Source organism: Phaethon aethereus, assembly GCF_964289735.1.
Source record: "Phaethon aethereus genome assembly, chromosome: 3".
NCBI classification, from domain to species: domain Eukaryota; kingdom Metazoa; phylum Chordata; class Aves; order Phaethontiformes; family Phaethontidae; genus Phaethon; species Phaethon aethereus.
This window is the reverse complement of record NC_138576.1, coordinates 107,537,061-107,552,374: the sequence shown is the minus strand read 5'-3', so window position 1 is coordinate 107,552,374 and position 15,314 is coordinate 107,537,061. Positions and strand designations below refer to the sequence as shown.

Genomic DNA, 15,314 nt, shown 5'->3' with positions numbered 1-15,314 from the left:
TGAATAAAATAGAAACCCTCATCACAACTGCCATTTTTCGTGATAAAACCGTCTTTCCAGAGCTTGTAAATGGCCTTAGGAGCCTTTTAAACATCAAAATGTTTGTATAAAACCTTGAGTTCACTTCTGCTAAAAATCTCGATTTATATTAATTTGCTCCTCATTTGTATCTGTCCAAAATGATAATCTGGTCCATGATGACATTTCAACATTACATCAAGTTCAGGAAACTAAATATTTACCTACTGTCAAACTTCAGCTTTACTAATTTCTTTGTATTTGGTCTAACAATGTTTGGGTTTGTATCAGAGAAAATTACTAACTTTATTATCTGGCACAAAGATTTCTTTATTGCGTCCTGTATACATGAGAGAATGCTAAAAACCCTGCCTTCTCCCCTATGCTCCACTTTAGTGCCTGCAATGACCTATTCTTGAGTTCAGAAACCTCTTTAGGTTTTCATTCTTCTTTATAGAAAAAACACATCTCCAATAAACACAGGTTTGACATTGCTGATTGCTTCCTGAGTCATATTGATCTGGCTGTAAAATGCCTTAGTAATTTGTTATAGATGATTATGGACTTAGGAAACAATAAAGCAGATCACTTTTTTGGTCTTCCCAGTATAATTTTAAATTATAAAAATTTTAATTTTAAAAAGTGATCAAAGCTGTTTTCCACACTAGGAATCACAGCCATAGGAAACAAATTTTAGTTATCAATCACATTTAGTGCATGAATTCTACCATGTGCATTGAGTAGAGATCTCCTGCTCCTTGCAGAGACAGACCTTGAGCTCTTCTCACATGAGTCTGAGTGGCAGCGGTAGAAGCTGCTTCATTACAGCACAGAACCAAAAGAGGAAGCAGAGAAGCTAAACCCCAGACTTGAAAAGTCTTCAGATTTGGGTGTAGGGTTGGGTTTTGGGGTGTTTATTTTAAGCAATATTTCTCCACTACTTTCTCATTAGTAGTTGTTCTGCATCTTCCCTTTATTTCTTCAAATTTGTCAGTAAAGCTTTGGTAACAAGGGGCAAGAGATGAATGCTACAGCATACAGTGCCTGTGCCAGCACAGCACCAGAGACAAATACTATTCTGTTGTATAAGGCTACACCAGCACAGTTAGAAATTGTCTTTGCCCATTCTGTTATCATCACAATACATAACATACTCTTGCCTGATTTTCTTTCCATTCTTCCAGTATTTTTCATTCTCAGTTACTCCTTTCTTTAGATATTTCAACTTGAAGTTACTTTAATCAGTTTGTTACCAGGAATTTTTCCCCAAAGCTGCATTTCAGTTTACTTTCTGCTCTCCCTAGGTACTTTCTGTGATTTACCTTCTATTAATGGTAACGGCAAAACCTTGTTCTACACATCATCTGCAAAGCAGCTGACTTTGTTTTGACCTTCCTTTTTCATCCATGAATGGGAGTATTATATACATTTAACAGTGTTCATATATGAATACCAGCAGAGTACAAATGCCAGTGGAACAGCAAATTCCCTTCTCCACAGAACTCCCTGAACCCTGCTCCTGTGTAAGTGCTCAAACATGTACTTTGGCTCAAGTGAGTTTCCTCATAGCAGTGATTTTGTCCTTTTAATCTATTCATGAAACATCACTAAACACCAACCTTTCACACCAGCAGAACTGCAATGAATGGTTTCAACCCTTGATAGCCTTTTTATTCTGTTTGTTACTCAGTAGCTGAGAGGCTTTACAAGAACAAAGGCAACTTCCCTTGACTAGCTGAGCCAGCTTCCTCTTATTAGAAGCATGAATCAATTTGCTATCCAGCATTCTCACCAGCCAAAACACATTTTGAAGTGCATAATTAAGTGGTACAAGTTTTACTGCTTTCTTGTAAAAATAGGTATATAATAGTTTCTAATGTATCAACTTGCAGTAAAAACAGAACCAGTTATGGTTTTATTTTCAATTGATATGGGTGGTAGAGGGGAACCCAACGTGTAGCTAAGGAATCATAACTTTCAGCACTAGAAGGAAAATAAATTCCATGAAAAGTCCCAAATCAATTTTTACAAAGACGTTACTCTATTAAATCTATGGCTTGCTATTTACCTAGTGTTTTCTTGGTTGTTTCTGAGGATGACAGCACAGCCCTGCTGCAACACTTACCTGTCATTTTTACAGTCAGAATAACTACCTAACATGGAAAAAAGGAAGAGCATAACCTATTCTTTATGCTCATGGTACTCACTATTTTAAACTGAATCACAGAAAAGAAACTAGAAAGTAGGCGCTTTAAAGTGAAGAATAGTGAAGCACAGGAACAGGTGGCCTTGGAAAGCTGTGAACCTTCCACTAATGGAGATCTTTTAGAACAAATCAGAAAATCAATCTGCCTAAACAGAGCTGAACCTGCACTGACACATGAAGATGGATTCGCGAACATTGTTAAGCTTCACTCTCCTATGATCCTGTAAGGCACAACTGTGAAAAAAGTACAGGTTAATGTGCACCCTGTGGCATATCTACACGACTCAAGCATTCTAAAAGCCCATCCATCCATTTAACTTTGCACTGAATTCAGGCATTTCTTGAAGATATTTCTACTCAGGCTGAAAAGATCAGAATTTGATTCACTTTATAATTATTTTCTTCCCAAAGCCATCATCTGATAATAATATGTGATGACAATATCATGACAATTATTTTTGGTTTTACTGCTGTGAGCCCTATTTACTCTTAATCTTCACTATCATTTGCTAAGCTTGTCATTCACCATGCAGATCAAAACTGAGAATATGCCACCTTTCCAAGACCCACACTATCAAGAGCTAGGAAACAAAGTGCCAAGTGGTGGATCCTAGTCTCTTGTTAAAATTATTAGCATTTGTACCTCCTACTGAATGATATATCAAGGAAACTGAAACATGCATTTGTTAACATCTCTTGCTTGCACATCAGGGAGTAAGAAGAGTAGTAGAGATCCAAAGGAAAAATAAATGGACAGTTTAGGTGCAAACAAACAAAAGGAGCAAACCCGTTCTCTGAAGTACAGATGCAATGCAAATTTACACTGACACGCTGAAAATTAATGAAATGTTTGCTGGTATTATTACTGCTTTGAGCCCAGCATCTTATAGGCATAATTTAGATAAACCACAAAGCCACATAATGGGTGGTACAGAAAGAGAAATCTCATTTGAATTGCAGTGACAAATGGCACTATAAAACCATGAATTTTCTCTGTGAGAGCAAGATATTAAGTGCCTTTAAATGAAAGGCAACACTTTCCTAATAAAGACAGAATAGAGAAGATACGATGAATGACAGCAAAAGGCTTAGAAGCCAAAGACATAAACCACCAAGACTGCAGGTGAAGTAGTGTGCCCAACATTTTAACAATTTACTTTTGATTTTTTTATCTTCCCATATTTACAGAATCTTCTTTCTCTGGGATGTCAAAGCCACGCTATTTCCTCCTCATCCCATTCTCACACACACTGAGAGAGATGGAAACGCTAATATTTACAAGAAGCACAGAGCTTTCATGTTACTTCCACCATGGTTCAGTAGCTATGTAAGAAGACTAGCAATAAACAAAAAGTGGTTGTGTGTCTTGTGTTATTGTTACAGTACAAGGGGTCAGGAATCATGCATGTGTTTTCTGGCATACAGTCAAATCTACAGGACTGTTATGGAAAGTTTATTTTCACTGGCTGCTTACACAAGTGACTACAGGTGGCAGAGACCAACACGCTTGGATCAGCATTTCTGTGCTACACAAAAAGTGACCTGTAAAAGTAGGAAAGCCGTGCTAAATTAAGAACAAAAAAAGAGAGAACAAAAAGACTGCCTTTCACTGAAGTGTAGTTGACTAAAGTGAGCACTGTTCAAACGCTCCAAGTGTGAAGTGCCTATTTCTTTCAAGAGCTTCTAACATGTTCTTGAACAAGATTGTTGAAATCTTTGCCAATTTCCACTGAAGTGGAGTTGCTTTATAGTCACTATCACTATGGAAGCAGTTAAAAAAAACCCAAAACACAACACCAAAAAACAGCCAGAAGAAAACAAAACAAAGCAAAACCACCACCACCTGAAAAACCAATTCAGCTTTAACTAGAAAAAGAAATTATTGTCCCACATTTCAAACTGTGGTTATTTGCTTGTTTAGCTAATTTAGCAATGAATTCAGGCATTTATAAAGGAATACATGCAGTTTTTAAGAAGGGATATTATCAAAGCTCCAAGTGTCAGAATTTGACTAATTTTATCAACCTCTTATCTCCGAAGTCAATATAAACCTACTTACAGGATAATTTTCAAGAAGTGCTTTAGCCCAGAAGCCCAGCAAGAGTAACTCAACAGGAATGTTTGGCTAAAAAGTGACTTCCACTATCAAATTCTGGGGATGATATAATTATTTCTGAATAATTATATATTGCAGCCAGTCTTCCTTCCTCCTTCAAGGTCAGGGGAAATAAACCTTAATGAACCAGAAGTCTACCTCCTTCAAAAGACTTCTGTATTAGCAGGAAAGCAACTCCTGAAACCATCAGGAAATAGGAATGGGTAGATGATCTGTGTATGACTGTGTGCTGGTAGTTACACTACATTGATATGGAGGTTTTAATAATAAGACTTTACTTACTTTCAGTGAATTAAGTAATTTAATTCTTTAGAATGCAGCTGTTAAAAACAAGGCTGCACCAGTATTTTTCTTGATATAGAAAAAGAGGAGTGGCATTGCACAACCTGGACTCCATCCCTAGCTTTGAGTTCTGCCCTACAGCCACTTGGGGATTCCAGAACTAACTGTGCTACTGAAACAAACAACACAGGCTATAATTTCTTTCAGAACAAATTGATCTTACTGTACCCACAATCTTGAGCCTTGTGGAAAGTCTGAATGGCTCCAGAAGTAGAATCATCCCCCAGAACACCAGGTGTTGGGCTTCTCATTTTCCATGGCTGGAGAGCCTGCTGCTGCTTCCCCTCTCTTCCCACTCGCTCTCCTTTGCACAGTACTCCCTCAGATCTTGCTTTCTTATGCCACACCTCTGAGCTGTCAGCAGCTACCCACCTTCCTGCTTGCCTAACACCTCGCTCGCCCTCATCTAACAATATCTGACACTCATCCTCAGCCTGTAATTTCTAGTCTGCTATTCCATATAAAACCATAACCTTCAATCTTGTTACTCTCCTCATACTCATTTTGTTTTCTTTCCACTCATTAAAACTCCCACTCATTAAAAAATAGACAGTCCCACAAGCCAGTTCTCCTTAACCCTTTAACAACCATCTCATTCCCTGTAACTCTCTCTTCATGCAACTGCTCTGCTCTCTTGGCTGCTGTGACCTACCTGAAAAGGTCCCCACTGCTCTTCACAAAATCTCTAGTCCTCCAGTCTCTTCTCTCAACTATGTTGTTTCTATTTTCTATAATAAGATACGTATCAGTATTCCCATTACAGATCTCCAACATGATACCACATCACTGAATGCACCGGGGAAATATTCGTAGCAACATTTCACTGTGGTTTCCTCTGCTCTAATAGTCTTTCCCTTCACCTCAAGAAGACTGTCCCCTTGAACTCTATCACACCAGCACTCTCCACCGTCTGCTCCCCACTCATTACCACAAACTTCCTCTTCTTGTACCAGATGAACATTCCTGACTTCTTCAAATAGGAATTTAACAAGATCTGACATGATTTAGTTCTTTGACATTCTAAGCAAGTGACTGTATCTTTCATGATCTCCTGCACACCTATCTGCCCCAACTCAGAAAAAATTCAGGTCATCCATTTCTACTTCTCCAGTGGAGGGTCCAGTTTGGTGCAGACATACTGACTACATTTTCATAACCAAACCCTGCCCTTATATCCTCCTTTGATCAAAAATGTTATAAAGCTGTCAGATGCCTTTACAGAATTTCTAATTTCCTGTAAGAGACAATGTCAGAAGATGGGCAATTATTTGCACAAAGTCCCATCTAAAATAACTAAGAATGTCACACTAGGCTGACCCAGACTGACACTAAACCCAGCCTTTATGCACAGAAACCTTACAGGATCTCTCAGCTTCGTTCTCCATTGCATCAACAGCTGGTTAATCATCAAAACCAGTGCAGTGAAGGCACAAAGTCCTCATGGAAGAACACTTAATCTTGTGCTGCCACAAGTGACACAATTCATTTTCCATTAGCGAATTTCTTATGCGTCTACATGGGTCCCTTCTGCACTTTGGATGGGCCTAATTCAGGGCTGCCTTATTTTGTTTGTTACACGAATATTAGATTCAGCTGTGAGAATGTAGGCATGGAGTCTCTGTCACAGAGGCAAGGAAACAGTGCCTTACTCTAGAAGGCTTAAATCAAAGCTCTGAGTGAGAAAATAAGTCTATTTCTGAGTTACAGATGAGGAATGCAAATACACAGAGATGGGGACTTCCAAAGAATTTACGGGCTGAAACAATTTGTGCATAGCAACTTCCTTACTCTACTTATGACTTGTAAAACAACTTTCATACTCCACAGCCTCACTAGTTCTAATTTTGAAGGCTAAAGAGAAAGGAGAAACGCCTACTAGCAAGTTGGATCTGTACACAGAACATCTCCCAGTCCACCCTACAGAAAAGCACCTGCGCTTCTTCAGCTGTTTCCAAGCCAGCAGGTATAACACAGGAAAGACAGATCAAAGAGATGGTGCTGACAGCCATCCAAAACAATGCACTCTGCAGCCAAGGCAATGAGCCAGAAAGGGAAAGTAAACAGAGGCCTTCAAAGAGCAACACGGGGCTGGACCAAGAAAACATGCAGGCTGAATGCTAGTGGCTCTAACCATGCAGGATTTTGATGGCATGATTCAGTTGGCCATAAACTTATAAGTTCCCACATTAAGAATTTTTTCCCCAACCTGAAATAGTTTGTGGTCTAGGGATAGGATAGTGAGCCAAGGACTCGTGAATTCTCATTCCATCTGCGACATAGGTTACTCCATTGCCCTCAACTCCCATGCCTCAATATCCCACTATCTATTTAATAGAAGTACCTTGAAAGTAGTTTCTGGAAATTAAGAGGGACAGGAAGATAGACACAGATGAACTATGACAGCTAATACTTCATTTCTTAGCAAGTGTTAATCTTTAGTGAAGCGTAACATGCAAATTTCTTCCCTGTGAAATAACTTAACCCAGAATGATTAGAGCAGTAAGGAAAAGCTTATGGTTATTTACATGCTACATCTCCACTCTAAAAAATATAAGTAATTTTGGGAAAGTATGCTTCTCCATACTTGAAAAGGGCTAAAAGGAAATAGTAAAAATATATACCTTTTAAAGTAAATCACTGCCCACTCTGTATTTTAAATAACGATTACAAATTACTATTTACAATAAAACCAGTTTTAAGTTACATCTTTTGAGGACACTGCTTACAGTTAGCCACATTCCCCACCTGCTATGTTTTTAAATAATGATTCAATATTCTTGAGAATTGGGCGCTGAAGATGCTGTTCAGCACTTGCAAGGCATGCTCATGAGCTTTCAGGATGGAGTAAATTCAAAGTAGATGGTCTGCTAACAATTAAAAATCGTTAAACACATTAAAAATAAGTCTCTCTTACCTATTAGGATCCTACTCTTTGCAATGCCGTTTTTAGTCTCATCATTGATCAAGTCTGTAAGTCTCTGGCACATAGAATCAATACTTTCAGTGTGTTCTGGAGAGTCATTAGAGATCTTATACCTGTCAAACCACACAGTGGAAAAAGCTCCTTTCATAGGTGTATATGGCCTGCAGTGGTGGAAAGAAATAAAACAAATGATTAACCAACTATAAGATCAGAAGCCTTCAGCACACCTGATAAATAAAAACAATTCAGTATCCAGCAAAGGAAAGAAGGAACCTCTTTCAGGTCTAACTCAATTTACAAGCAGTCACACTGCATTTCCTTGCATTCAAAACATGGTCCTTCAAGAATGAAGACAGCATTTTGGAAGCTACGTAAAATGCAAGTTTCAGTCAGTTCAATGTCAAGGTTGATCAGGCTTTTAACAGTGTTGAGAGGTTCTTAATACTAAACAAAGTTAGGCTTGAAATCCACCTTGGAATAGGACAAACCAAAAGTAACCGCTAAACAATACAGCTTTGCAGGAGCTAATTTTATGGGATTCAGTTGTCCTATTCTTGTCGAAACTGACAGGACATAGGTATTATGAACCTCTAGGTATTTACAAAAACTTATTCCTTCTGTCAATTTTTTTTTTCTTAAATAAATACAGCAATCCTCACCTTAATGGTGTAGGTATCTCATAAAAATAACTGAAAGAAATGCCATGTGCTTACTGGATTGGTGCACAGACATAAGTTAGAGACATGATACTGCCGCCTGCCATAATATTCTGTTGTCAGATTAGTATTTTAAGTGCATTAACACGCTACCCAAACCTCAGATAATCAAGGAAGCTACAATTCAAAGCAGCTTTTTCTTTGTTTTTAAATAAAGATGATGAATAGGGCCCTGAAATCCCAAGAAAGGTGATCTAATTGCCTTGCAATGGCTCTACAATTTAATACCAAACATACTGCTATGAGATCGATGCTTCATCTCAAAACCAAGCCCCCTAAAATCCTTAATTGCAGTGTTTAATCAAGGGTCACATTTTTCATTTTTACTTAAACTCAGATGAGCTCAGATCAGATTACAATCATTGCCTACAAACAGCCAGCCTTTGATAAATTTGTCTGGATGGGAAGCCACTGAAAATGCAAACATTGACTTCTGTGTTCGCTCTGGATTTTTTTCAGTACTAGGATTAAACAAAACCACAAATAACCTAAAATGAGAAAGTCACTGTTTCAGTTATTCTTCATGAAGGAAGAAATTCTGCCTTTATTAATACCAGAGAGGCTTCACATATGTAAATGGCTATTTCTAAACCAGAAATATTGCCACTAGTAGGAACATACAAGAGGCAGTATAATATTTGCGTTACTCAGTTACACAAGTCATAGAATCATTTAGGTTGGAAAAGACCTTTAAGATCATCCAGTCCAACCATTAACCTAGCACTGCCAAGTCCACCACGAAACCATGTCCCTAAGCACCACATGTACACATCTTTTAAATACCTCCAGGGATGATGACTCAACCATTTCCCTGGGCAGCCTGTTCCAATGCTTGACAACCCTTTCAGTGAAGAAATTTTTCCCAATATCCAATCTAAAACTTCCCTGGAGCAACCTGAGGCCATTTCTTCTTGTCCTATCGCTTGTTAGTCAGGAGAAGAGATCAACCTCCCTAAAACCTCCTTTCAGGTAGTTGTAGAGAGTGATAGGGTCTCCTCTGTCTCCTTTTCCCCAGTCTAAACAACCCCAGTTCCCTCAGCTCTCCTCAGAAGACTTGTCCTCTAGACCCTTCACCAGCTTCATTGCCCTTCTTTGGACATGCTTAAGCACCTCAACATCCTTCTTGTAGTAAGGGGCCCAAAACTGAGCACAGTATTTGAGGTGTGGCCTCACCAGTGCCGAGTACAGGGGCACAATCACTTCCCTACTCCTGCTGGCCACACTATTTCTGATACAGGCCAGGATGCTATTGGCCTTCTTGGCCACCTGGGCACACTGCTGGCTCACACTCAGTGCGCTGTTGACCAACACCCCCAGGTGCTTTTCCTCTGGGCAGCTCTCCAGTCACTCCTCCCCAAGCCTGTAGTGTTGCATGACGGTTGCATGGGGTTGTTGTGACGCAAGTGCAGGAGCCACCACTGAGCCTTGTTGAACCTCATACAGTTGGCCTCAGCCCATCGATCCTCTCTAGAGCCTTCCTTCCCTCAAAGAGATCAACACTCCCATCCAACTTGGTGTTATCTGCAAACTCACTGAGGGTGCACTTGATCCTTTCGTCCAGATCATTGATAAAGGTATTAAACAGAATGGGCCCCAATACTGAGCCCTGAGGAACACCACTTGTGACCAGCTGCCAACTGGATTTAACTCCATTCACCACAACTCTTTGGGCGCAGACATCCAGCCAGTTTTTCACCCAGTGAAGAATACACCCATCCAAGCCATGAGCAGCCAGTTTCTCCAGAAGAATGTTGTGGTAAACAGTGCAAAAGGCTTTACTAAAGTCTAGGTAGACAACATCCACAGCCTTTCCATCACCCACTAAGTGGGTCACCCTGTCATGGAAGGAATTCAGTTTCGTCAAGCAGGACCTGCCTTTCATAAATCCATGCTGACTGGGCCTGATCACCTGAGTGTCCTTTATGTGCCACATGATGGCACTCAAGATGATCTGCTCTATAACCTTCCCTGGCATAGAGGTCAGACTGACAGGCCTGTCAGTCCTCAGATGCTCCTTCTGGGAGGTGGGTGTCAAAATGAGAGAACACAGATGTTGTTCTGTCTGGTGTCACGAACATGAAATAAGGTCCATGACTTAAAAGCTAGAAAACCAAATATAGAGAAAGAGGCAAACAAACAGAAACAGACAGGTACAGACAGACTGCACTGTTCCATCTTTTTGAGCACAGCTTCAGGAATGAGTACCTAAAAACCACAAGTCTACTGTTATTCAAAATGGCATAAAAGTATATGGCCAACTTTAGTACAGTGTGTGCCTTAAATAGTCCCTCATTTGCTTAATTCAAAACAAACCATATACTTAAGCACCAGAATTAACAGATTATTTTTTTTCAAGTTAGCCCTTACTTGTCTATTAAAAAAAGACAACTACTAAATTAAAGCAAATTCAGTGGAAATATTTTGTACACCCAACAAAGTAAAGCTAAGTTTAAGAAAAAGTTATTAAAATGCTTTTGCCTTTTTTTTTTGTTAACTTCTCTTTAGTATTACCACTGTCTCCAGGATTCTTCCCAAATGAATTGATCAACACCTAAGAAACAAGTTTATAAATCTCTACTTCACAAAAGCCTTCCAAATTCTAAGAGGAAACTTTCCAGTCAAAAATATCAACAACAGTGGAATCAGTGGGGTTTCTCAAAGTCACTTGGACAATGTGATGTACAACAGACTAAGCACTTGTGCAAACAGCATTTAATTCATGTTTTTAGCTTCTCTCAAACACTTTTAGATCAATCCTGGTTAAAATGCTTAGAAGCCAGAATGCTTTATTTTCTAGTAAAACCAGAGCACCTTATATTTCATGTGCACAATTTTAGTATTATTGCAGCAGGCTGACCCAGGATTCCCATGGAATGAAGATACATATTTGTATTATATTACAGAAGTATTAAAACAGGTTTCCCCACAACTGAAAGACAGAATCATACCATTTATAAACAGGACAAAATCCATTATGAGATTATAATACTTGATCAGGCATCAAAACTCAGGACTTGTACCTGCTGTCTTTGCAAATTCTTCAAGATAGATGATGAAGAAATTCTTCAACATAGATTCATCTATCTGTATATAGATAGATGAAAGACTAATGTCTCTTAAGCCCGTAAGAGAAGACCCCCAAGCAAATGGACAAGGTGCTTTCAGCTGTCTCAGAAACATCCTTGCAACCACTCTTGATTTCTCTGAAATGCATTAAAAATAACCTTTACATAAAGATGAGAAGTAAGATTCTTTTAATGGTTCACCCAACTGGCCCATCTGTTTTAGTCATTCACCTTGTTCCTTAAATAAATCCCTTTATTAGCTGGCACACTACAACTCAGACATTACCACGGTAAACAAATATGTTTGGCATGGAACCATTTGTACAGCTCCAAGAATACAGCATAAAATTTTTTCATACAATTAAACCACAAAAGAAAAAAAAATTTTAAAATCCCTATGTTACAGTGACACAAGAAGCTGGACTGAAATACACAAAAGCAAAGAAACAGAGTTGAAAACGCCATCCGGTACGATCAGCGTGGTCAGTTAAGGACAGTGTCAGACCAAAGAGTCAGCTGTAAGTTTAGATTTTTTGCTTTCCTAAGTTTAATTAAAACTCGTAACATTAGTCCTGATGGTTTTTTTCTCCTCTGTGCCTCACTTTCTTTATTGTTCTTTAAGTTATGCTAAAAATAAAGCTCCATGTCTCTAAAATATGTGCTGTTGAAACTTGGAATGAAAACATATAGCCCCCCAAGTTGTATGCATTGTTTGCTGTTGTTGTTTGTTTAGTTTTAAAAGGCATTTTTGTTTTGCTTGCTCTGGAGCATGCATAAGATTCAAATCCACATAGAAAAACAAGAAACAAGAATTATCTCTCTGGGTATATCCGACTTCCAAACTTGTACGCATTTTTAAGAGACTTTTGAAGCAAAGTTTTCTACAAATTGAACTAACTCTCAACTTTTAAAAATAAAGAGAAACGAAAACATAGAGGAGACATGGCTAATATCAAACAGCATTTAAGAAACTGCAGGCACCCTGAGAAAAAGAATCTTTAAAACTCTTCCCAACATCCTCAAATCACTCTAGACCATGTTTTCCAATTACTTTATAGGTCTTAGTTTTTAAGGGTGTGCATTGATCTACAATTTTTTTCCTCACACATATACTTCTTTCATGACACTGCAGTTTCAAGAAGATCCTACACTCCCAATATTTGAATGTGTTAAAAAGAAAATATATTCTGCAATATCTCTGTAAGTATTTATCATCCTTCCAATCTTTTAAACATGTATTCAAATAGAAGTAATTGTCACTGTTGATTTCACTGCAAAGTTTCGAAGTAATACAGATCATTCAAATTTTCACAAACCGAAGATAGGTTAGCTTCTGATAATGTGAATCAGGTATTAACTATCAAAATATAATGAAAGCAGGAAGCAATAACACCATCATTTTCCACCTTCCTGGAGCATGAATTATATACCCTAGACCTTCTTAATCATGTTTAGAATTGTGCTAAGTAGTTTGACATTATCTTAAATTAATGGAAGTGGAGAGCAACCAAATGATGCTACACAAGGTTCAAATTCAGATCTAAAAACATGCCAAGTTTATATCCAAAATGATGCTATCAGCATAGCAATCACATGAAACTACAGGTGTTTTTGTTTGTTATCCAATAAATCACTGTTCCTGTACAATGTTTTATGTTAAAAGACAAGTCAGCACTACTAGCTGCTTTAAATAAGAAGCACAAGAGTAGCAGACAGCACATTGATAAATAGTAAATATCCTTCCCCCAACTTTTTATCCTGATGCACAATTGTATTACTGCCTCCACACTCGGTGCTATGATCACCTTGCTAATGCAGCCACATAAACCCCAGACTACGGGTGGTAGTTTACAGCTTTCTTGAAGTTCCAGACAGAACTTCCTGAGATGTCAGACAGAACTGGGAATTTGTAGTGAAGTTATGCTTCAAGATTCAAAGAAAGAAAGAGAAAGATCAAAATTTTTGAAATCTTCACTTTTGCTTCCTTCCCAAACCCATCTCCTCTCAGTTAGGAGGCACAGTCACATAGGACATTGTAATGCGACCTTCTGGAGGTCTATGCATCCCTTTGAGAAAAATCTACAGAGCACACTGCCTTCTAAATTCTAGAAGCAAGGCTTGACTCTCTTAAAGCTGATGGCAGGTTTTTCCAATGAAAGCAAAGTTACTCCCCAGTCCCAAATTCTCTGCTAGCAAAGTCTCACTGCTGACACTAGTACAATGCAATAGAAAATCTGGTTCATAATTCTGTTTTTTTCATTCCCACTGTCTGCTTGAAGCAGAAAGTAAATTTTAAAAGAAAAGGGAGGGAAGGCAGAGCATCCACCTATTCAAATCAGAAGTATAATTCAAAGTTCCAGTCCAAAGTATATCTTATGTTAAAACCAAGGTTCAACACATCTTAACAATGAAGCTTTGTGGTATGGTAACACAGCACAAGATGTGTCAGAAATTCAAACAGCTTAAACTTGGAAGTATACTTAAAAAAAATTTAAAAAGGCAAGAGTCATCTCCATGAGGAATAATTTCGGCTGTTCCTCAGAACAGGCTGTGCCTGTTCACTCAACCACATGCAATGCTTTTGATAAGAATTGTTCTGGATGTATACTGACTGAAATGAGAGCCAACTGAGCCAGTACAGAATGGTCATTTGAAGAAATACTATGTTGACAGCTTTTGTTACTTGGGACAAATCTTATTTATTCAAAACAAAGGAAGCCACAAATAGAAGCTGACACAGAACTCAGCAGGACAAATTCTGAGTTTGTTTCTGTTTCTTTGTTTCTGTTGGTTTCTTGGGTTGGTTTTGGTTTTTTTTGGGGAGGTAGGGAGTGTAAATTGTGGGGATTTGTACTAATCAGAGAATGGCAGTAATGTTATATTTGAGAAGACCATAAATTACCTTTTCTACACACTGCCAGTTTCTCAGCAACCAGGTCATAGTGGCTGTTTCATGAATTCACTGAAAGTGGCAAGAGGCGAACGAGGGTCCCATCTGAATCAGTTCTCCATTACACAGTTTGAAAGACACTCTGGGATTCAAAGTGGTACCTTTCACAAGCTGGTGGCAAACAGTGAGGGTGCATGAATGACACTAGCTAAGCACAGAAACCCCTGAAAAGCCTGTAAAGTAAGAGCACAGAATGACAAATAACTTAGCACCCTACAACTGCTTGCTGGAAGGGGCCATATGAAAACCACTGTCTCCAATTGTTCTGTATTGGAAAATGGCTGAGAGACGAAAAACAGGAGGTAGGATGTCTAAGTGTGTGATGTGGTTAAAGAAATTAGAAATCCAAGATTATTGGCATCATGTTCTACTGTTTTCCCCAAGCACGACTAAAGTACCTCTGACAAGTGTTTATTGCATTCCACATGGTATTTAGTATATGATGTAAGCATGATGTGTGCGCATATCCATATGTTTTCTTCAACTAATGCAAGAGGAGAAATAAAAGGACAGTATGAAGTTTACCCAAGCATGCTCCCATCATTATTATGAAGAATATGTTACATTTCTACTTACAGGAGGAGATGAAAGAACCACCTGTCGTGGTTTAGCCCCAGCCAGCAATTAAGCACCACACAGCAGCCCGCTTCCCCCGCCCCTCACCCTGTGGGATGGGCGAGAGAATCGGAAAAAACTCATGGGTTGAGACAAAAACGGTTTAATAGGACAGCAAGAGAGGAGGAAACAACAATGATAACAATAATAACAATACTGACAAAGAAATGTACAAGAACAAGTGCAACCCAATGCAGCAATTGCTCACCACCTGTATGTACCGATAGCCTGTCCCCAAGCAGCGATTCCCACCCCCAGCTAACTCCAGTTTATGTACTGAGCACGACATTTTATGGTGAGGAATATCCCTTTGGCCAGCCTGGCTCAGCTGTCCTGGCCGTGCCCCCTCCCAGCTGCCTGTGC

The 15,314-nt window shown here is 38.9% G+C and overlaps 1 protein-coding gene across 1 annotated transcript in view; it reads right to left on the bottom strand.

Annotated features, from left to right (window-relative positions):
• Window positions 1-15,314, bottom strand: part of LYPLAL1 (lysophospholipase like 1) — a gene marked incomplete at both ends in the record, with an annotated part of 28,759 nt that overhangs the window by 4,408 nt on the left and 9,037 nt on the right. Inside the window, one exon of the mRNA XM_081997060.1 lies at window positions 7,597-7,766. Coding sequence (XP_081853186.1) covers window positions 7,597-7,766 — 170 coding nt within the window. The remainder of the gene's footprint in view (window positions 1-7,596; window positions 7,767-15,314) is intronic.